The sequence below is a fragment of the Salvelinus namaycush genome, chromosome 21 (assembly GCF_016432855.1).
Source record: "Salvelinus namaycush isolate Seneca chromosome 21, SaNama_1.0, whole genome shotgun sequence".
Lineage (NCBI taxonomy): Eukaryota > Metazoa > Chordata > Actinopteri > Salmoniformes > Salmonidae > Salvelinus > Salvelinus namaycush.
Window position 1 is genome coordinate 13,377,605 of NC_052327.1, and position 21,717 is coordinate 13,399,321.

General features: G+C 43.3%; 1 protein-coding gene across 2 annotated transcripts in view; it reads left to right on the top strand.

The window, feature by feature from the left end:
• Positions 1-2,057: 2,057 nt before the first annotated feature.
• LOC120066104 (switch-associated protein 70-like) overlaps positions 2,058-21,717 on the top strand; it is a 32,583-nt gene continuing 12,923 nt past the window's right edge. The window contains exons 1-3 of one of the 2 annotated variants that reach the window (XM_039017223.1): positions 2,058-2,225; positions 13,013-13,153; positions 21,225-21,398. In XM_039017223.1, the coding sequence (XP_038873151.1) occupies positions 2,130-2,225; positions 13,013-13,153; positions 21,225-21,398 (411 nt within the window). In that variant the 5' untranslated portion in view covers positions 2,058-2,129. The remainder of the gene's footprint in view (positions 2,226-13,012; positions 13,154-21,224; positions 21,399-21,717) is intronic. The other variant, XM_039017224.1, reaches the window with a different exon arrangement.

Sequence of the window (21,717 nt, forward strand, 5' to 3'; positions counted from 1 at the left end):
GGACTGCAAAAGTAAATGTTTGGCATAACCATGTTATACAGTCTAAAAACCACAGCTTTCAGCCAATCAGCATTCATGGATCGAACCACCTGGTTTATAATTAAGCAATAAGGCCCAAGGGGGTGTGGTATGGCCAATATACCACAGCTATGTGCTGTATCCAGGCACTGCCTTGTATAAGAACAGCCCATAGCTGTGGTATATTGGCCCTATACCACAAACGACTGAGGTGCCTTATTGCTATTATAAACTGGTTACCAACGCAATTAGAAGATAAAAAATAAATATTTTGTCATAACTTTAGTCAGGGATTGCCTACATTTTACTCCCTCCCCTATGTGTAATATAACTCACATACATGAATTATTAATTTTGGTTGCCTATCCTGACGTGAAGTTTGTTCTATAGAAAGTATAGAAAGAACACTGGCATTTTGCGAAGGCTGAGATGAGCGGCTGAAACAGACGCGAGCAGACAGCAGTAGAGGCATTCATTCTGGCCTAATGACAATCGCCAAATGTCTTTACACTTTTTTGGTGTTTTGTGTAACAGATGTCTCTTTCCATTCACCACTTTGTTTGGAGGCTTGCAGTGCAGTATGTTGTGAGTGGAGGAACGTGTGCGGGTAGCCTAGTAAAGGAGTCCTTTGAAGTGAATGTTTGAAAATCAGATGAAAGCATGGAGTGTTAAAGGACAACTATTTATGATTAGCCCCAAAGAGATAGCATTGAATTAATAGGGATTCTAAATATAATTATATGATTACCGGTAGGCCCCACGGCCGGCCTGCCCATTAGGCAGGATTGGGCAGCCTGCTAGAGTGGTAGTTTGACGAGGGCGGCATTTTCCGAGCTAAACTGTCCAAGACGCATCTCCAACAACACAACACCTCACATTATTCTGCACCAAAAACAATGATGACTTCTCTCACCCAGTGGCATTAGGGCTATATAGATGAGCGCTGATGCGGCCCTATGATAAGCAGTGCACAAAATATTTAGCTTGTCAATGGCCAGCGTGCTTCTCCAATGGTCTTTTGGAGAGACGCAGCGCTGCGGCGCGCCATCAACGCTCCATCCAATTAATTTAATATAAATGATGTAGCCTACGGTAGAAAGAGTAATGCCGTATGTGTGTTTTATGTAGCCCATAGACTGGAGACCAAATATATTACAATGTCAAAGAGACATTGTAAAAAAAGCATTATCTTATTAAAAGCATTATCTTATTAAAGGGGCTGCAGGTGGCCTAGTGGTTAGAGCGTTGGGCTAGTAACCGAAAGATCGACTCCCCGAGCTGACAAGGTAAAAATCTGTCGTTCTGCCCCTGAACAAGGCACTGTTCCTAGGCCGTCATTGTAAATAAGAATTTGTTCGTAACTGACTTGCCTAGTTAAATAAAAAATATAATTAATGAGGACAGGAGAGAGTGCAAGAGAAACGCGAATGAAAAAGGCCAACGGGCAGACACCATCTTTGGAACGGCTGCGGCATAATCAAAATGGTCCTTATTGCGTTAGTATTGTATAAAGTTAGAGGTGCACTATTTGATAGATTCCCCCTATCTCGAATTTATGAGTGGGAGACCTTCCCAGGCAGCCTAGCTCACAAACTAGAATCAGGGTGCCCACTCTGTGCTGCAGAAATGGAACATAAATCGCAGAAAATAGATGTTGTGGTGGCAGCTGCAGAGAAGTACTTGGGGGTGTGAGATTTGACTTCAGAAGAGTTACAGGGTGTGTTGAGTGGTAGTGTCCCGTCCTCTCAGTTCATTGGCCTAGGGTAGGATCAGATCGGGTTAAAGTAGTGAAATAAGGTGTTGGGATATAATGAGTGTAAATTACATTTTTTTCTGTTTCCCCTTTTCCCATGTTGTATCACAAAGTGTAATGGATTTATACTATAGTTCAGTTGGGGGCGGTAATGCTACATATTGGATGCCAACCTCGGTGAAAACTCACGGAAGAAGAATAAACGTTTGCGCTCTCCCTTGGCGCTGAGCGGTGCTACAACCTAGCATTTTCATGACATTGCTGTGGAGCTTGTCAGGTGACTGACTGTCTCGTTGTGTCCTAGTATGATCAACTTTCCCATATACTAACTGCTGCAGTCAACCAAGTAACAAGCGCAATGGCACTACGGGACGAACTTTTAAAGTCAATATGGCATGCTTTCACAGCGTTGGACGTGGACAAAAGCGGGAAAGTGTCCAAGTCGCAGTTAAAGGTATGGAAGTATATTTATATAGGAATGTGTTTTTGTCAAACAAACCCAGGCACGTCGTTTTCTTTATATTACTAAACAATGTTGACATGCTCAAGCAGGAAACTCGTCCCGAACAGAGAAGTTGGCATCAAAGTGAAGGCCAATTGATTTTGGACGAAAAAATTCCGGACCCTTTCACTAGTAGTAGAGGATGAGTTTGGGATTATTTAATTTTCGCCCAAATCATTTGCCTGTCTGTTACAGCTCAGATCCGGTGGTAGTCTGGTTAATCAGGTTGTAATACACAATTAATTGGTAGCCTATATACAGCCTGAAACGAATGCCTGCAAAATCGTGTAAATGTTCCTTACAAGCTAGAATGAAGTTACATGTAAATGTACTCTTATCGGTTGCCTGTGTGGTTTGTCCTTCAGCTAGCTGGTCGAAATACTTTGAGACAAAATAGCCACAGGAAAGCAGGGTTGTACTACTCGAAACCGGTCAAATATATACACAACTTTCTTAAAACATTAATACAGTATCTTAACAGCCTTTATATCTATTATAGACATGTTTGCGCAGTGGCGAACCTATAGGGCTTCAGTGTGTGACAGCAACCGTAAAAGCATCGTACTCGTGTAGGAGTGCACTTTTTGTAAAACACAAAGGGCCAGTGTTGTAGTGGAGGGTATATGTTGGTATAAACCGTATACCCACTTTTTTTTTCAGTGGGCTTTGCGTATACTCACTTTTTAATACCTACTGATGTGTATCAAAGTAGTGTAGTGGAGGTATACGATGTATCAATTATGTAGTACAATGGAGAAGTCATGTACCAAGCAGTTTGCGATTGTGTAAAGCACGTGAAATATATTCACAAGCGCGCTGCGCACACAGCCTAGTTTGAGCAGAAAATCACTAGCAGGCAGCAAGAGTGTGCATGCAGCTCTCAACTGGGTTTGGCATGGAGCAGCTCACAGAAGAATGACACTGGTAGCCGGTAGGATAGGAAATACGTTTCAATTTATATCTACCAATAAATGCTAACTAAGGCAACAATGGGTATGCAAACTAGGTATTATAAAAGTTTTTAGTCAAAAGTGTTGGTTAGTAGGCTATTTGTGATGCGCAATTGTCATCATGGGATGTATGCATCAGGGGCGTAGACATGCCCACCCACTGGGGAGCCAGGCCCTGACAGTCCCACCCAATCAGATTGATGTGGTTTAAGAAAGGTTGTAGACTTAGACCTTTTGGTATTTATTCTATTAAAAAAAGTGTGATTTTGAGAGTGAAAATCTGAATAATCTATTGGAAAACTTGTAAACCATAGGAAAAAATGTTTTCACACAGGGTGCCTTTCCTTTGCTGGGCGGGCTGTTTGGGAACTTTTTGGCATACCCACTTCTCCAGGCACCAATATGCCACTGCGTAGGGCCGATGGAAAGACGGCAGTCACACTGCATGATGTTAAAGGATAAGCAGTCCGTAAACTCAGACATAATAAGCCAGTAGGTCCCAATCATAAGAATACAAAAACACAACAATTAAGCATTTCCCATTCGAAATGTACAACTATTCCTTCCTATTGCAAAAGACATTTAATGTTTAAGCACACAAAGTAACCGGTGACCTAATAAAAGTGGAACTGACAGTGTTTTAATTACTTTGCAGATATGAAACAATCATATCAGTCATAAATATCAAATTCCCAATTTATGCTATAAAACCAACTTTATAAGAGGTTTTAAAAATAGGTTTTATTTGACTCAACGTTCCATGATGTACACTAAGGCATTGTTGGCGCAATAGATGGATGCAGTTCAATGCATGATTAATATAATTCACCAATACATTTCTTGGTAGTCCAAAAATATTGCTATCGGGTTGTAAATCACACCTGGTACATTTTTGCTGCCTCCATTCAGGATGCACTGTTACATTTTCAATGATTCAATGTTCTGGACAAAAACAGACAAAAAAAGCCATATCTATTTATGTAGCAAGCTAACAACACGGAGCCTAACGTTAGCTACATAGCTAGCTAGCTGCTAGGAGGACTGACTATTTCCCCTCATATACTTTTTTGGTGGCTATACACAGGTAGAGATGCAGATGTTATTTGGTCAACTAGCAAGAACTTGAACGACTTTTATCCAGTTAGCATATCTCTCTTACTAATGCGCAACACCCTTGAATATGACCAGTGTCAGTAAACGTAGGCAAAAAAAAGTAATAATTCATCAAGAACGCTCTAGATAACATGTATACAGCCTAACCAGCTCTGCTACAACGAGTAAAATGGTCAGAGTGAGGTGTTCTCTCATATGTTTCTGGGAGTAGCTAGCTAGTAAACTAGCCAACTTTAGCCAGTTAGCTTGGGTGCTTGGTTGGGACAAGCATGCATTGGCAGGCAAGCTGCAGAAGGACGAGGAGGCTACAATTCCCCATCATTTATCAGTGTAATTTTGACGGCCAACTAGCTGAAAAAGTTTGAGAGGGTTTATCTAATGTTCCTTCGTTAGATTTGAGCTAATCTTGCTCTGGCTAGCATTAGTTGTTGATGTGCATAACTGAGGGAGAAAGATACCACCTTTTTAATGGTTGTTGGCTCAATAGGACTGTAAATGTAGGAGGACTCCTGTGGTGTTTACATATTTGCAGAAATCCATTCAGGTGTATTTTGTGCCATTTGGTGAATGCGTTCTAATGATCTAAAGTCACGCTGTTGTAACTAACTGCCTGTAAACACACAGTCCCGTTCAAAGTGAATGATGGCAGGCCCGTGTGGCAAATGGCTTGTTTGTATAAAGGCCTACTGTAGCTCTGATTGGCTATAGCGCATCGGTCTGTGTAGACTCCGGTCCTGGACAAGACAGATGTTTTTATTCGGTTGTATTTACTGAAGTGTCTATTAATTGGCCAAATGCAAGGCTGCTTTCCCACTCTATATTACTATATAATTTTCACACTCCTTGGTATACGTAATTCCTAAACATTCTAAGAATTTATGAAAATGTAAAAATGAAATCTAAGTGGTCGCTGGTCAGAAAATGTAAAATAAGTGTAATTCTTCCTGGGGGTGTATATAACCAGATTTTAATACGATTTAATGTTGCTAAAATGCTTTTAGTTCCACTTTTAAATGCAACAATGTTTCACACACAAGTTATTTTCAAAGAGCTAACCACAAGCGCACTGCAATAAACACTGATGACAACGAGCGCCAGAGAGGGGGAACGGGAGTAGACGTGACAACTAACTTTACCTAGGTGCCCTGAACCAGCTCTCTAAAAACGATCTACTGGCTCTCTAGAAAGAAATTGTTTATTTACATTTTATTTAACCTTTATTTAACTATGCAAGTCATTTAAGAACAAGTTCTTATTTACAATGATAGAAGGCCTCCTGCAGGGTCAGGGGGTATGATTAAAAAGGACAACACACATCACGACGAGACACCACAACACTACGTAAAGTGAGACCTAAGACAACAACATGACAACCAACATGGTAGCAATACAACATGGCAGCAGCACAATGTGGTATCAGCACAAAACATGGTACAAACATGATTGGGCACATACAATAGCAAGAAGGTAGAGACAACAATACATAATTCGAAGTAGCCACAAGAGTGTCCATGATTGAGTCTTTGAATGAAGAGAGAACTGTCCGGTTTGAGTGTTGTTTTTGCAGCTCCTTCTAGTCGCTAGCTGCAGCAAACTGAAAAGAGGAGCGACCCAGGGATGTGTATGCTTTGGGGACCTTTAACAGAATGTGACTGGCAGAACAGGTGTTGTATGTGGAGGATGAGGGCTGCAGTATGTATTCCAGATAGGGGGGAGTGAGGCCTAATAGGGGTTTATAAATAAGCATCAACCAGTGGGTCTTGCGACGGGTATACAGAGATGACCAGTTTACAGATGAGTATAGAGTGCAGTGATGTGTCCTATAAGGAGCATTGGTGGCAAATCTCATGGCCGAATGGGAAAGAACATCTAGCCGCTCGAGAGCACCCTTAACTGCCGATCTAGAAATTACGTCTCCATAATCTAGCATGGTTAGGGTTGTCATCTGAATCAGGGTTAGTTTGGAAGCTGGGTTGAAGAGGACCGATTACAGTAGAGGAAACCAAATCTAGATTTAACTTTAGCCTGCAGCTTTGAAATGTGCTGAGAGAAGGACAGTGTACCGTCTAGCCATACTCCCAAATACATGTATGAGGTGACTACATCAAGCACTAAACCCTCAGAGGTAGTAATCACACCTGTGAGTGTGTTTTGACATAAAGGTTTAATGCTTTTCGACCTGTCTCCAAATTAATGGAATTGGTTCAGAGTAGAGGTCGACCGATTAATCGGAATGGCCGATTTTAATTAGGGCCGATTTCAAGTTTTCATAACAATCGGACATCGGTATTTTTGGACACCAATTTGGCCTTTTTTTTTCTCCGCCTTTATTTAACTAGGCAAGTCAGTTAAGAACACATTCTTATTTTCAATGACGGCCTAGGAACGGTGGGTTAACTGCCTTGTTCAGGGGCAGAACGATAGATTTTTACCTTGTCAGCTCGGGGATTCAATCTTGCAACCTTACAGTTAACTAGTCCAACGCTCTAACCACCTGCCTCTCATTGCACTCCATGAGGAGCCTGCCTGTTACGCGAATGCAGTAAGAAGCCAAGGTAAGTTGCTAGCTAGCATTAAACTTATCTTAGAAAAAACAATCAATCAATCAATCATAATCACTAGTTAACTACACATGGTTGATGATATTACTAGTTTATCTAGCGTGTCCTGCGTTGCATATAATCGATGCGGTGCGCATTTGCGGAAAAAGGTCTGTCGTTGCTCCAACGTGTACCTAACCATAAACATCAATGCCTTTCTTAAAATCAATACACAGAAGTATATATTTTTAAACCTGCATATTTAGCTCAAAGAAATCCAGGTTAGCAGGCAATATTAACCAGGTGAAATTGTGTCACTTCTATTGCGTTTATTGTACTCTGCGTAGGCTATATGCGATAATAATAAAAGTTTTGTTTTCGAAATGATAGTTTCCGGATTCGACCATATTAATGATTTCTGTGTGTTATTATGTTATAATTAAGTCTATGATTTGATATTTGATAGAGCAGTCTGACTGAGCGATGGTAGGCAGCAGCAGGCTCGTAAGCATTCATTCAAACAGCACTTTCGTGCGTTTTGCCAGCAGCTCTTCACTGTGCTTCAAGCATTGCACTGTTTATGACTTCAAGCCTATCAACTCTAGCTAGTTAGCGGGGTGCGCGCTAATAGCGTTTCAAACGTCACTCGCTCTGAGACTTGGAGTAGTTGTTCCCCTTGCTCTGCATGGGTAACGCTGCTTCGAGGGTGGCTGTTGTCGATGTGTTCCTCGTTTGAGCCCAGGTAGGAGCGAGGAGAGGGACGGAAGCTATACTGTTACACTGGCAATACTAAAGTGCCTATAAGAACATCCAATAGTCAAAGGTATATGGAATACAAATGGGATAGAGAGAAATAGTCCTATAAATACTATATTAACTACAACCTAAAACCTCTTACCTTGGAATATTGAAGTCTCATGTTAAAAGGAACCAGCAGCTTTCATATGTTCTCGTGTTCTGAGCAAGGAACTTAAACGTTAGCTTTTTTGCATGGCACATATTGCACTTTTACTTTCTTCTCCAACACTTTGTTTTTGCATTATTTAAACCAAATTGAACATGTTTCATTATTTATTTGAGGCTAAATGGATTTTTATTGATGTATTATATTAAGTTAAAATAAGTGTTCATTCAGTATTGTTGTAATTGTCATTATTACAAATACATTTAAAAAATCGGCCGATTAATCGGTATCGTCTTTTTTTGGTCCTCCAATAATCGGTATCGGCGTTGAAAAATCATAATCGGTCGACCTCTAGTTCAGAGTGTGTTTTGATATTTTAACCTGCGTGTCGTGATCGCGTTTGGTGTGGGGGGACACAATACATTTATGCACGATGGCGCACACGTGCAGCCGGTTTGGGTTCCGTGTTAGAGGTATTTAGCAAACCAGGCCAAAGACCCCTCAGACACCAATACTCATTATCCGGCCCATTAGATTGGAATGGTCTACAGTATCAAAAGCTTTGGCCAAATCAATAAAAATAGCAGCACAACATTGCTTAGAATCAAGGGAAATGGTTACATCCATTTAGGACCTTTTAAGGTTGCAGTAAGAGAATACTATAGACATCAAGAAAGCCAAGTTTTTCCAACACTTTTGATAAACAGGGCAAAATAGAAATTGACCTATAACAGTTAGGGTCATCTTGATCTCTGCCCTTTAAATAAAGGATGCACCGTGGCTGCCTTTCGAGCAATGGGAGCCTCCCCAGACAGGAGAGACAGTCTTGGCGATGATAGGGGCAGCAACCTTAGAAGAAAGGGTCTGGCCTCCCGGGTGGCGCAGTGGTCTAATGCTGTGCCACCAGAGACTCTGTGTTCGAGCCCAGGCTCTGTCGCAGCCGGCCGCGACCGGGAGGTCCATGGGGCGACGCACAATTGGCCCAGCATCGTCTGGGTTAGGGAGGGTTTGGCCGGTAGGGATATCCTTGTCTCATCGCGCACTAGCGACTCCTGTGGCGGGCCGGGCGCAGTGCGCGCTGACCAGGTCGCTAGGTGTACGGTGTTTCCTCCGACACATTGGTGCGGCTGGCTTCCGGGTTGGATGCGCGCTTTGTGTGGAAACAGTGCGGCTTGGTTGGGTTGTGTTTCTGAGGACGCACGGCTCTCGACCTTCGTCTCTCCCGAGCCCGTACGGGAGTTGTAGCGATGAGACAAGACAGTAACTACTAACAATTGGATACCATGAAATTGGGGAGAAAAAGGGGGTAAAAATGTAATTTCAAAAAAAAGAAGGGGGTCAGATGTTTTTTTGGGGTCAGGTTTAGGAAGCTCCTTTAGCACCTCGGACTCAGTGGCTGCCTGCAGGGAGAAATTTTGTAGCGGAGCAGGGGAAAAAGTGGGAGAAGCATCGGGGGCTAGTCGCATTAGAAGGGTTGGGAGATGATGAAATGTTGGACATGGCTGGGTCAAATAGGAATCCTGACTTAATGAAGTGGTGATTTAAAGAGCTCAGCCATGTGCTTCTTGTCAGTAACAACCACATCATCAACATTAAGGGACATGGGCAGCTGTGAGGGGGTGGGTTTATTCTCCATGTTTTTAACTGCTTTCTAGAACTTCTTGGGGTTAGACCCACATTGAGAGAACTGCTCCTTAAAGTAACTAACTTTGGCCTTCCGGATAGCCTGAGTGAACTTATTTCTCATTTGCCTGAACGAGAGCCAGTCAGCCTGATTAGGCATGTGCCGAGCCTTTCGCCGCAGGCTGTCAAACAGTGATCGCTGTCATTACAGACAACACCAGACTGATACCTATCAGGATTATTTGTGAGGATAACATCAAGGAGAGTAGCCTTTTCTATGGGTTTGGAGTCATACCTTGTGGGATTGGTAATAATCTGAGTAAGATTTAGGGAGTCCCATTGCTTTTGGACTTGGTCAGGTGGTTTAAGCATGTCCTAGTTTAGGTCACCTAGCAGGACAAATTCAGACTTGGTGTAAGGGGCCAGGAGAGAGCTTAGGGCATTTAGGGTACAGGCCGGTGCTGATGGTGGACGATAACACCAAGGAAAAGTCAACAAAGAGCTATTTAAAAGTTTAATGCTTTAAACCAGCAAATCAAGTTGTTTGGGGACAGACTTTGTGGAGAGAACCGAGCACTGAATGTGTTCCTTGGTAAAGATTTCCATTCCACCACCTTTGGGGGTTCTGTCTTGCCGAAAAAGGTTATTACCAGAAAGGTTAACATCGGGTAAACAATACTTTCCTGTGCATATTTTCTCTTTTTTATTTTTACAGGGACAGTGCACATCAATCAACGTTTCAGTAAATGTGCCGGTTTTAGCCAGCCGGCTAATTTTCAACCGCAGTCCCTGGGCAGGTTATTAAAAACAATTACAATACAGACAATCAATGAGCAGTGAGCACACGCAGAGCAACAGGACAAGCGAGACATCACATGCAGACAGTACAAAAAGCAACAAGTTTGTGCTTAGCTTGTTGTTTATGGGTGGTTATAATGGCATGGTCTGAACTAGCTACAGATTGTTACACTGGATTTAACCAAAGATTTTTGCTATCCATTACTGGGAGTTACAGGTTAGGTACTGTTTGGTGTAGCATAAAGAATATTCGACCAACCTTAACATGACGATACTATCTTCGTTCTCGATTCTGCCAAACATGTATTTTTTTAAATGTCCGTGTCCAGATGCAGGTGTTATGTTTGACTTTAGAAAATGCTTCGTAATTAAAGAGCCACTGAATACGCCGATTGGCACGTTTTGTTCTTCTGTTGCTAATTAGAAAAACGAGATTTCAGTCTTGGAGGTGTGTTTCCTGACAGATTCCACGTTTGGTTAATGTTTGTGCCGCATGAGACAATGTAGAAGTGGAAGCCTTTTTGACTTCCTCAAAATCCTCACAATTAATCTGACTCAAGACATTTGTAATTCATTTAGATGTTTTTATCATCTAATTAAGGTGTTGTGTTTGGTACAGTATTTCTTAAGTAAAAAAAAAAATGGCATAATAGATAGTACAGAACATTAGAAGTCAAGGACTATCTTTGTGAGAAGGGCACTTTAAGGTACTTGTATCCTAGTGCTGAAATCATTCAGGGCACTGTCACAGACTCTGATGGGATAAAACAATAGTTTACTTTTCTACTCAGGCCATCAGTGCATCAAGTGAGGTCAGTGTAGTTGACTAGAACCCTTCCAGTGACCGATGTGTTCAACTGATTCATTAACTAGAGAGAGAGGCATGTTAATTGAGTGTTGTTGCTGGATTGAAAATATATTTATCAGCTTAGATGTTAATAAGTAGTGACAAATATACTTGACTCTGTATAGAATAATCTCAGCCCAACACATACAAACATTCTATAAAGCGTAATACATGTATACAACTGTCTTTGCTTTCAGGCCCATGGGGAAGGGATTCTATGGGAAGTTTTTTTTCTCTCTGGTTGCCTGGGGGATGGGATGGGAAGTTTGGGGTGGAGGCTCACTACTTCTTGTTTATAATTGTTGTACACTGCTCAAAAAAATAAAGGGAACACTTAAACAACACAATGTAACTCCAAGTCAATCACACTTCTGTGAAATCAAACTGTCCACTTAGGAAGCAACACTGATTGACAATAAATTTCACCTGCTGTTGTGCAAATGGAATAGACAAAAGGTGGAAATGATAGGCAATTAGCCAGACACCCCCAATAAAGGAGTGGTTCTGCAGGTGGTGACCACAGACCACTTCTCAGTTCCTATGCTTCCTGGCTGATGTTTTGGTCACTTTTGAATGCTGGCGGTGCTTCCACTCTAGTGGTAGCATGAGACGGAGTCTACAACCCACGCAAGTGGCTCAGGTAGTGCAGCTCATCCAGGATGGCACATCAATGCGAGCTGTGGCAAGAAGGTTTGCTGTGTCTGTCAGCGTAGTGTCCAGAGCATAGAGGCGCTACCAGGAGACAGGCCAGTACATCAGGAGACGTGGAGGAGCCCGTAGGAGGGCAACAACCCAGCAGCAGGACCGCCACCTCCGCCTTTGTGCAAGGAGGAGCACTGCCAGAGCCCTGCAAAATGACCTCCAGCAGGCCACAAATGTGCATGTGTCAGCATATGGTCTCACAAGGGCTCTGAGGATCTCATCTCGGTACCTAATGGCAGTCAGGCTACCTCTGGCGAGCACATGGAGGGCTGTGCGGCCCCACAAAGAAATGCCACCCCACACCATGACTGACCCACCGCCAAACCGGTCATGCTGGAGGATGTTGCAGGCAGCAGAACATTCTTCATGGCGTCTCCAGACTCTGTCACGTCTGTCACATGTGCTCATGTGCTCAGTGTGAACCTGCTTTCATCTGTGAAGAGCACAGGGCGAATTTGCCAGTGGCGAATTTGCCAATCTTGGCAAATGCCAAACGTCCTGCACGGTGTTGGGCTGTAAGCACAACCCCCACCTGTGGACGTTGGGCCCTCATACCACCCTCATGGAGTCTGTTTCTGACCGTTTGAGCAGACACATGCACATTTGTGGCCTGCTGGAGGTCATTTTGCAGGGCTCTGGCAGTGCTACTCCTTGCACAAAGGCGGAGGTAGCGGTCCTGCTGCTGGGTTGTTGCCCTCCTACGGCCTCCTCCACGTCTCCTGATGTACTGGCCTGTCTCCTGGTAGCGCCTCCATGCTCTGGACACTACGCTGACAGACACAGCAAACCTTCTTGCCACAGCTCGCATTGATGTGCCGTCCTGGATGAGCTGCACTACCTGAGCCACTTGTGTGGGTTGTAGACTCCGTCTCATGCTACCACTAGAGTGAAAGCACCGCCAGCATTCAAAAGTGACCAAAACACTTAGCCAGGAAGCATAGGAACTGAGAAGTGGTCTGTGGTCACCACCTGCAGAATCACTCCTTTATTGGGGGTGTCTTGCTAATTGCCTATAATTTCCACCTTTTGTCTATTCCATTTGCACAACAGCATGTGAAAGTTATTGTCAATCAGTGTTGCTTCCTAAGTGGACAGTTTGATTTCACAGAAGTGTGATTGACTTGGAGTTACATTGTGTTGTTTAAGTGTTCCCTTTATTTTTTGAGCAGTGTATATGGTACCAGTATACCCCCCCCCCAACAAAACAATGACAAAATGAATTTAAAAAATAATAATATTATAATAATTTTCCCCCGTTGCAGGTGCTCTCTCATAACTTGTGCACTGTGATGAGGATCCCCCATGACCCGGTGGCCCTTGAGGAGCACTTCAAAGATGACGACGAAGGCCCCGTCTCTACACAGGGCTATATGCCCTACTTGAACAAGTTCATTTTGGACAAGGTGAGCCCCACATATAGTAGTTTTATTAGGATCCTCATTACCGATTGCACATGCAGGAGCTACTCTTCCTGAGGTCTACATAAAACATACAAATACATGACAAAGTAAAGAACAGTTTTTTTTTTTTTTTTTTTATCCCCTTTTCTCCCCAATTTTCGTGGTATCCAATCGCTAGTAATTACTATCTTGTCTCATTGCTACAACTCCCGTACGGGCTCGGGAGAGACGAAGGTCGAAAGCCACGCGTCCTCCGAAGCACAACCCAACCAAGCCGCACTGCTTCTTAACACAGCGCGCCTCCAACCCGGAAGCCAGCCGCACCAATGTGTCGGAGGAAACACCGTGCACCTGGCCCCCTTGGTTAGCGCGCACTGCGCCCGGCCCGCCACAGGAGTCGCTGGAGCGCGATGAGACAAGGATATCCCTACCGGCCAAACCCTCCCTAACCCGGACGACGCTAGCCCAATTGTGCGTCGCCCCACGGACCTCCCGGTCGTGGCCGGCTGCGACAGAGCCTGGGCGCGAACCCAGAGACTCTGGTGGCGCAGCTAGCACTGCGATGCAGTGCCCTAGACCACTGCGCCACCCGGGAGGCCCAGTAAAGAACAGTTTTAAATAAGAACAACAAGATATTACATTCAAATATACTGAACAAATATAAATGCCACATGCAACAATTTCTAAGAGTTACAGTTCATATAAGGAATTCAGTGAATTGAAATACATTAATTAGGCCCTAATCTATGGATTTCACATGACTGGTCAAGGGCACAGCCATGGGTGGGTCTGGGTGGGCATAGGCCCAACCACTTGGGAGCCAGGCCCAGCAACTGGGGAGCCAGGCCCAGCCAATCAGAATGAGTTTTTCCCCAAAAATGGCTTTATTACAGACAGAAATACTCCTCAGCACCGCCTTGGACGATCCTGCGGGTGAATAAACTGGATGTGGAGGGCCTGGGCTGGCAGTCAGCATGCCAATTGCACGTTCCCTCAAAACTTGAGACATCTGTGGCATTGTGTTGTGTGAAAAAATCTTATTGTCCCCAGCAAAAGGTGCACCTGTGTAATGATCATGCTGTTTAATCAGCTTCACTGGCAAAGGAGAAATGCTCATTAACAGGGATGTAAACATATTTGTGCAGAATATTTGAGCAAAATAAGCTTTTTGTGCGGATGGGAATTTTCTGTGATCTTTTATTTTAGCTCATGAAACACCTTTACATTTTTGTGTTTATTTTTGTATTTGTTTTTAAAGCTGAACTAAGATTTTTGCCTGAGTAACCTCTTGATTAGATAAGTATTCAACCCCCTGAGTCCAATACATGTTAGAATCACCTTTGGCAGCGACTACAGATAAGTCTCTCTGGGAAAGGTTCTAACAGCTTTCCACACCTGGATTTGCCCATTTATTCTTTTCAGAATTCTTCAAGCTCTGTCAAATTAGTTGTTGATCATTGTTAGACATCCATTTTCAAGTCTTGACATAGATTTTGAAGCAGATTTAAACCTGTTAAGGCTAGGGGGTGCTGTTGTCACTATTTATGGAAATCGTGTAATTTTTGAAACGGCTTCCTACAAACTTCTTGATCGTACAATATGCATATTATTATTATTATTGGATAGAAAACAGTCTATAGTTTCTATAGCCGTTGAAATTTTGTCTCTAAGTGGAACAGAACTCATTCTACAGCAATTTCCCTGACATGGAGTCAGATTTCACACATTTTGGCCCCTGTTCTGGAGTCAGTTTTAAGGCCACTGTTATTCCTATGAGTATACGGACACTGCTTACGTCTTCCCCTGGATGCCTTTACGTGATGACGCTTTGAATGGTATCGATTGCCCAATCACAGCCACTATAAATGAAAAAATCCTCTAGGTAGGAACTCTTTTCTAGGTGCGTCATGCGCGCGGAGGATACCGACCTACTGTTTTTCCAAGCATTAGTGTAGCCAGTTATATTTCTCCGGTCATATTTTTACTCGTTATAGGAGTTAAAAACATCATAAGGTAGTTAATTTAAAGCGTTTTATAGCAATTTATATCCGTTTAGTGCGATTTTGGGACATTTATTTCTGAGCCACTGTGAATCTCTGGGCACCGTTCCAGTTCATGCCGAACGCAATGTGCATTTCTGCATGGCAAGAGGACAGCTTTCGACCAAAAGACGATTAGACCCAAGAAAGGATTCTTTGCCCAAGATTCTGATGGAAGAACAGCTCAAAGTAGGAACAATTTATTATGATAAATCGTGTTTCTGTCGAAAAATGTTAGTGGCTTAGGACGCCATCTTTTTTGACGTAGCTTCGCTTGGCGCAAACTGTATTGAAAAGTAAGGATAATTTAAAAAATGTAATTCCGCGATTGTATTAAGAATTAAATTGTCTATCAATCGCTGTCCACCCTATATTTTTTAGTCACGTTTATGAGTATTTATGTATACGACTAGATCACTGTCTAATATGGCGCACGACTTTTTCTGACCAGCTCGGCTACTTTTCTCATTGTATAACCACGATTTTGGTGGCTAAATATCCACATTTTCGAACAAACTGTATATGTATGTTGTAATATGATGTTACAGGAGTGTCATCTGAAGAATTCTGAGAAGGTTAGTGAAAAAATTAATATCTTTTGGCGATGTTGACGTTATCGCTGTCTTTGGCTAGAATCAATGCTGGGGTAATGTTTGGACATGTGGTATGCTAATATAACGATTTATTGTGTTTTCGCTGTAAGACACTTAGAAAATCTGAAATATTGTCTGTATTCACAGGATCTGTGTCTTTCGATTAGTGTATGCTGTGTATTTTTACGAAATGTTTTATGATTAGTAATTAGGTAAGACACGTTGCTCTATCTATTTATTCTAGTCGATTTGTGACGGTGGGTGCAATTGTAAACTATGATATCTACCTGAAATATTCACATTTTTCTAACAAAACCTATCCTATACCATAAATATGTTATCAGACTGTCATCTGAGGAGGTTTTTTCTTGGTTAGTGGCTATCAATATCTTAGTTTAGCCGAATTGGTGATAGCTAGTGGTGTTGGTGGACAAAGAAAAAATGGTCTCTTTTGCTAAGGTGTTTACCTAATAGATTTACATATTGTGTCTTCCCTGTAAAACATTTTAAAAATCGGACATGTTGGCTGGATTCACACGATCTGTATCTTTCATTAGCTGTATTGGACTTGTTAATGTGTGAAAGTTAAATATTTTAAAAAAATATTTTTTTTGAATTTCGCGCCCTGGCTCTTCAGTGGGGGGGGGGGGGGGTGCCGCTAGCGGCACCCCAGTCCTAGACAGGTTAAGTCAAAGCTAACTCTGCCACTCAGGAACATTCATTGTCTTCTTAGTAAGCAACTCCAGTGTAGATTTGGCCTTGGGTTTTAGGTTATTGTTCTGCTGAAAGGTGAATTCATCTCCCGGTATCTGATGGAAAGCAGTTTAATTTTTTATCCTGGAAAAACACCCTAGTCCTTAACAATTACAAGCATTTCCATAACATGATTCAGCCACCACTAATCTGGACGCTTATAAAAAGTCCCGCTATGCCCTCAGACGAACCGTCAAACAGGCAAAGGGTCAATACAGGACTAAGATTGAATCCTACTACACTGGCTTTGATGCTCGTTGGATGTGGCAGGGCTTGAAAAATATTACGGACTATGAAGGGAAGCCCTGCCTCTAGCTGCCCAGTGATGCGAGCCTACCAGACGAGCTAAATTCCTTTAATGCTCGCTTCGAGGCAAGCAACACTGAAGCATGCATGAGAGCACCACCTGTTCCAGATGACTGTGATCATGTTCTCCGTAGTGGATGTGAGCAAGACTTTTAAACAGGTTAACATTCACAAAGTCGCGGGGCCAGAAGGATTACCAGGACGTGTACTCAAAGCATATGCGGAACAACTGGCAAGTGTCTTCACTGACATTTTCAACCTCCCCCTGACCGAGTCTGTAATACCTACATGTTTCAAACAGACCACCATAGTTACCTGCCTAAAATCATTTAGGCAACTAACCTGCCTAAATGATTTCCGCCCCGTAGCGCTCACGTCGGTAGCCATGAAGTGCTTTGAAAGGCTGGTCATGGCTCACATCAACACCATCATGCCGGAAACCCTAGACCCACTCCAATTCGCATAATTCCCCAACAGATCCACAGATGACGCAATCTCTATTGCACTCCACACTGCCCTTTCCCACCTGGACAAAAGGAACACCTATGTGAGAATGCTGCTCATTGACAACACTTCTTATATTTCAGTTTTGTAATACAATTATTTCTTCTTTTTTTTTCAAAAAACATGTTTCTTTGTCCTGATGGGGTATTGTGTGTAGCTTGAGAACCGCGTTGCAGTTCTTGACACAAACTGGTTTGCCTGTCGCCTACTACCATTAAATCTTTTGTCTCACCCATTCAGCCTTTTTATTTATTTTTTATTTAACCTTTATTTAACTAGGCAAGTCAGTTAAGAACAAATTCTTATTTTCAATGATGGCCTAGGAAGAGTGGGTTAACTGCCTTGTTCAGGGGCAGAACGACAGATTTGTACCTTGTCAGCTCGGGGATTCGAACTTGCAACCTTTCGGTTACTAGCCCAACGCTCTAAACACTAGGCTTAAAAAAATCCTTATTTAACCTGTCTCCTCCCCTTCGTCTACACAGATTTTGAAGTGAATATAACAAGTGACATCAATAAGGGATCATAGCTGTCACCTGGTCGGTCTACAGTATGTCATGGAAAGAACTTATGTTAAAGTTTTGTGAACTTAGTGTATAGGCGTGATTGTGCATAGGGTCAGTGCAGATAGTCCGGTTAACCATTTATTTAAATATTTAGCTTCTACCCCAAGCCATAAGCCTGCTGTCTTGGAGCCTGTTGGTTTGAGAACAGTCTATGGCTAGAGTGGCTGGAGTCTTGTGATTTTTTGGGGGGGGGGGGGGGGCCTTCCTGACACCACCTGATATAGAGGTTCTGGATGGCAGGGAGCTCGGCCCCAGTGATGTACTGGGCTGTCCACACCACCCTCTGTAGCTCTGTGGTTGAGGTCGGTGCATTTTCCATACCAAGCGGTTATGCAGCCAGTCAAGATGCTCTCGATGGTGCAGCTGTAGAACTGTTTGAGGATCCGATGGCACATGTCAAATCTTTTCAGCCTCCTGAGGGGGAAGAGGCACTGTCATGCCCTCTTCACGACTATGTGGGTGTGTGTGGACCATGTAAAGTGCACGCCAAGGAACTTGACACTCTTGACCCACTCCACTACAGCAATGTGCTCTCCTGTAGTACACAATCATCTCCTTGGTCTAACTGACGTTGCGAGAGAGGTTGTTGTCCTGGCACCACGCTGCTAAGTCTGTCCTCCTCCCTGTAGGCTGTCTCATCACCGTCAGTGATCAGGTCTACCACCGGCGTATCGTCAGCAATCTTGATGGTGTTGGAGTTGTGCGTGGCAACGCAGTCGTGGGTGAACAGGGAGTACAGGAGGGGACTAAGCGTGCACACACAACAATCTTACATAGTTATTTCCCCTCTCGTCCAGGTGGGAGAGGGCAGTGTGAAGTGCAATTGAGATTCCGTCATCTGTGGATCTGTCGGGGCTGTATGCGAATTGGAGTGGGTTCGGGGTGTCTTGGATGATGATGGTGTTGATGTGTGTCATGACCAGCCTTTCAAAGCCTTCATAATTACAGATGTGAGTGCTACAGGGCCATAGTCATTTAGGTAGGTCACCTTGGAGTTATTGGGAACAGGGACAATGGTTGTCAGTTTGAAACATATTGGGATTACAGACTGGGACACGGAGAGAGTGAACATTTCAGTGAAGACACTTGCCAGCTGATCTGTGCATGCTTTGAGAACGCATCACTGGTATTCCGTTTGGCTTGACGGCTTTGTGAGTGTTAACCTGTTTTGTAAGTTTTATTCACATTCGCCACAGAGAGCAAGATCATGCAGTCATCCGGAACAACGGGCTTTCACGCAAGACTCTGTGTTCTATTCCTCGATGCGAGCATAAGGCATTTAACTCGTTTGGTAGTTCTGCATCACTGGGCATCTCACGGCTGGGTCTCCCTTTGTAATCCTTTATCAACTGCAAGCCCTGCTACATACGACGTCGATACGATGCTCATTGTATCTGATGTAGCGCTATATTCTCTTCTGTCACTTCCTCAAGTTCTCATTGCTCAAGTACTTAGACAAGGTTTCAGGAACCGAGATATGACAGACAAATGTCAAGAGCCCCCCCCCCCCCCCCCCCCCCCCCCCCAAGTGGCTATGACCCTACCACACAGGGATACTCCACCCTAAAGGTTGTGTGTGTGTGACTCTTCCTCACTGACTCACTCCACTTGTCAGACAATGACAATGACTCAGCCGGAGAGACAATCAAGTCCATCGCTGACTGTTCCACAGAATTCCCCATTCTCCCATTTGGACCTCTGCAGTCGCTCACTTTGTGGAGCACATCATTCCTTCTAGCCGACTAACCCTGTAGAAACCTGGAATGCATTGTTCATTGGAAGCTCTGATGTCAAAAGGGGAATGAAAGAAAGCAAGGCTCCACAAACGTCAGAGCATCAAAATAGTTCAAGGCTTGTATTCAACATTTTAAGGCTGCTATGGCAGAACTATTTCCCAATTTTTCATGTCTTGCTTCTGTATAATTCTGTATTTATAGTATGCTGACGACTCTTTTCACAGTGTCATTCTGCTTTGTTTGCAAAGTTAGTATGATGATTCAAATTAGGCATAGCCTAATAGGCATAGCCTTTGCCTAGACCTCAACATATTTCGATCCAGCTTTCATGATCGAGTAATCCATTGGCGCTATCATATTTTTGATAGATGTACCTTTTTTTTTGTCATTTAATTTCACAATTACATTTGTTCCCTCTCTCTTTTTTCCTTTTGACTTCAGTATATAAACGGGCATCTCTGTGTGGTGTGATAATTTGACGATAGGATGTTTCAGCCTCCTGGAGGACCCAAGGACAGTGATAAGACTGTTTGTAAACCACTTAGGATGTTCCACTGCAGAGAATACTAATGAACACGTGTATCTGCAGTGGAGAGGCAGTGCTGGGTGCTGGAGGGGCCGTGACAAAGCCCCCCATTGTTGATGTGCAGAGAGTGGGAGAATGGCAGGGATTGAGGTAGAGGGAAAGGGAGCCACTGCCTCAGTCTGGACCAGCTAGTACGGAGCGAGAACGAGCCGAGCAATGACATGACATTGTGAGGACAAAGAGAGAGAGCTGTTAGTTCATACCAATCCAACTTTCACAACTTTTCTACTGCTCCTCCCTCTGCCTCTATCTGCTAACCTCACTGGTGTTACTGTGAAACTATCCAACAGATTCATCAACAATGATAGAAATGTATGAATGTATGCCGTTATTGTGGATATATGTCCATCTATTCATTAAGGAGGATGTTTTAAACACTCCTAAAGATGTCCAGGCTCCTGATGATGATGAGACACATGCAGCTTGCATTTCGATAGTATCTCTGTTTATCTGCTGGTTATCTCTTGCTATTTTTAAATGGCTGCTCATCAATGTCAGGCCCATCTCTCTGTTGTGTTTTATCATGACTGCTCCGATGTATCAGTTGAGTGAGTCCTACATCTGCATAAACGGCTCAGTGAGCTGAGGGTAATGCAAATGTCGTGTCAGGATATCCTGTGTTAGAACAGTCTTCTATTCCAGTGCCACTGTGGGTGCTCCTAATCTACATGATTCTGCGGAAAGCTTGCCAAGAGTTCCCATGGAAACGCCAGTGTATGTTCATTCACCGCTGGAACAAAACATTTCCCTTCTACAGCACTGATTGTACTGTTTTCAAGGGTTTTCCTCCCTTTCTGTTGTCGATTTTGAGTTAAAGGGGAAACCCGAGATCCATTTTTGGACTTTTTAAATGAATGATAGTGTGGCAAAAAGATAACATTGAAGATGTCCTGAGTACAGGACCAGCTTATTGTCTAATTTGTGTTTTTCCTCATATGAAAAATGCCTGTCTCCAGCCAAGTGACATAAGAGAAATGTTTCCTGATTTCAGGTCCAGGACAACTTTAATCGGCAGGATTTTAACAGAATGTGCTGGACCCTGTGTGCCCGGAAGAACCTCAACAGAACACACCTCCTCATCTCGGATGAAGACGCCTTCAAGATCTGGTGCATCTTCAACTTCCTGTCCGAAGACAAATACCCACTGGCCATAGCCACTGAGGAGGTAAGATTAGACAGGGGTCGTGTTCATTAGGCACCCAACGGAAGGAAAAGGACAAACGGCCAGGCAATGTCCAATAAACGCTCATTTCTGTTTTCTTTTGCAAAATGTTTTAAAACATTTTCGGCGCGTGTCCTAATGAACATGACCAGGGCTCTGATGCTGGCACATTTAGCCCCAACACAAACCTCACTTTGTGCAACATTTGGGTTGATCATTACCAGCTAAATCAGTCATCAGTTGTAAAGCTAATTAGTCAAGCTCACGATACAACGTTATTTTCGTGCTCCGTAGTGCACATCAATGAAACCTCTACCTCTGT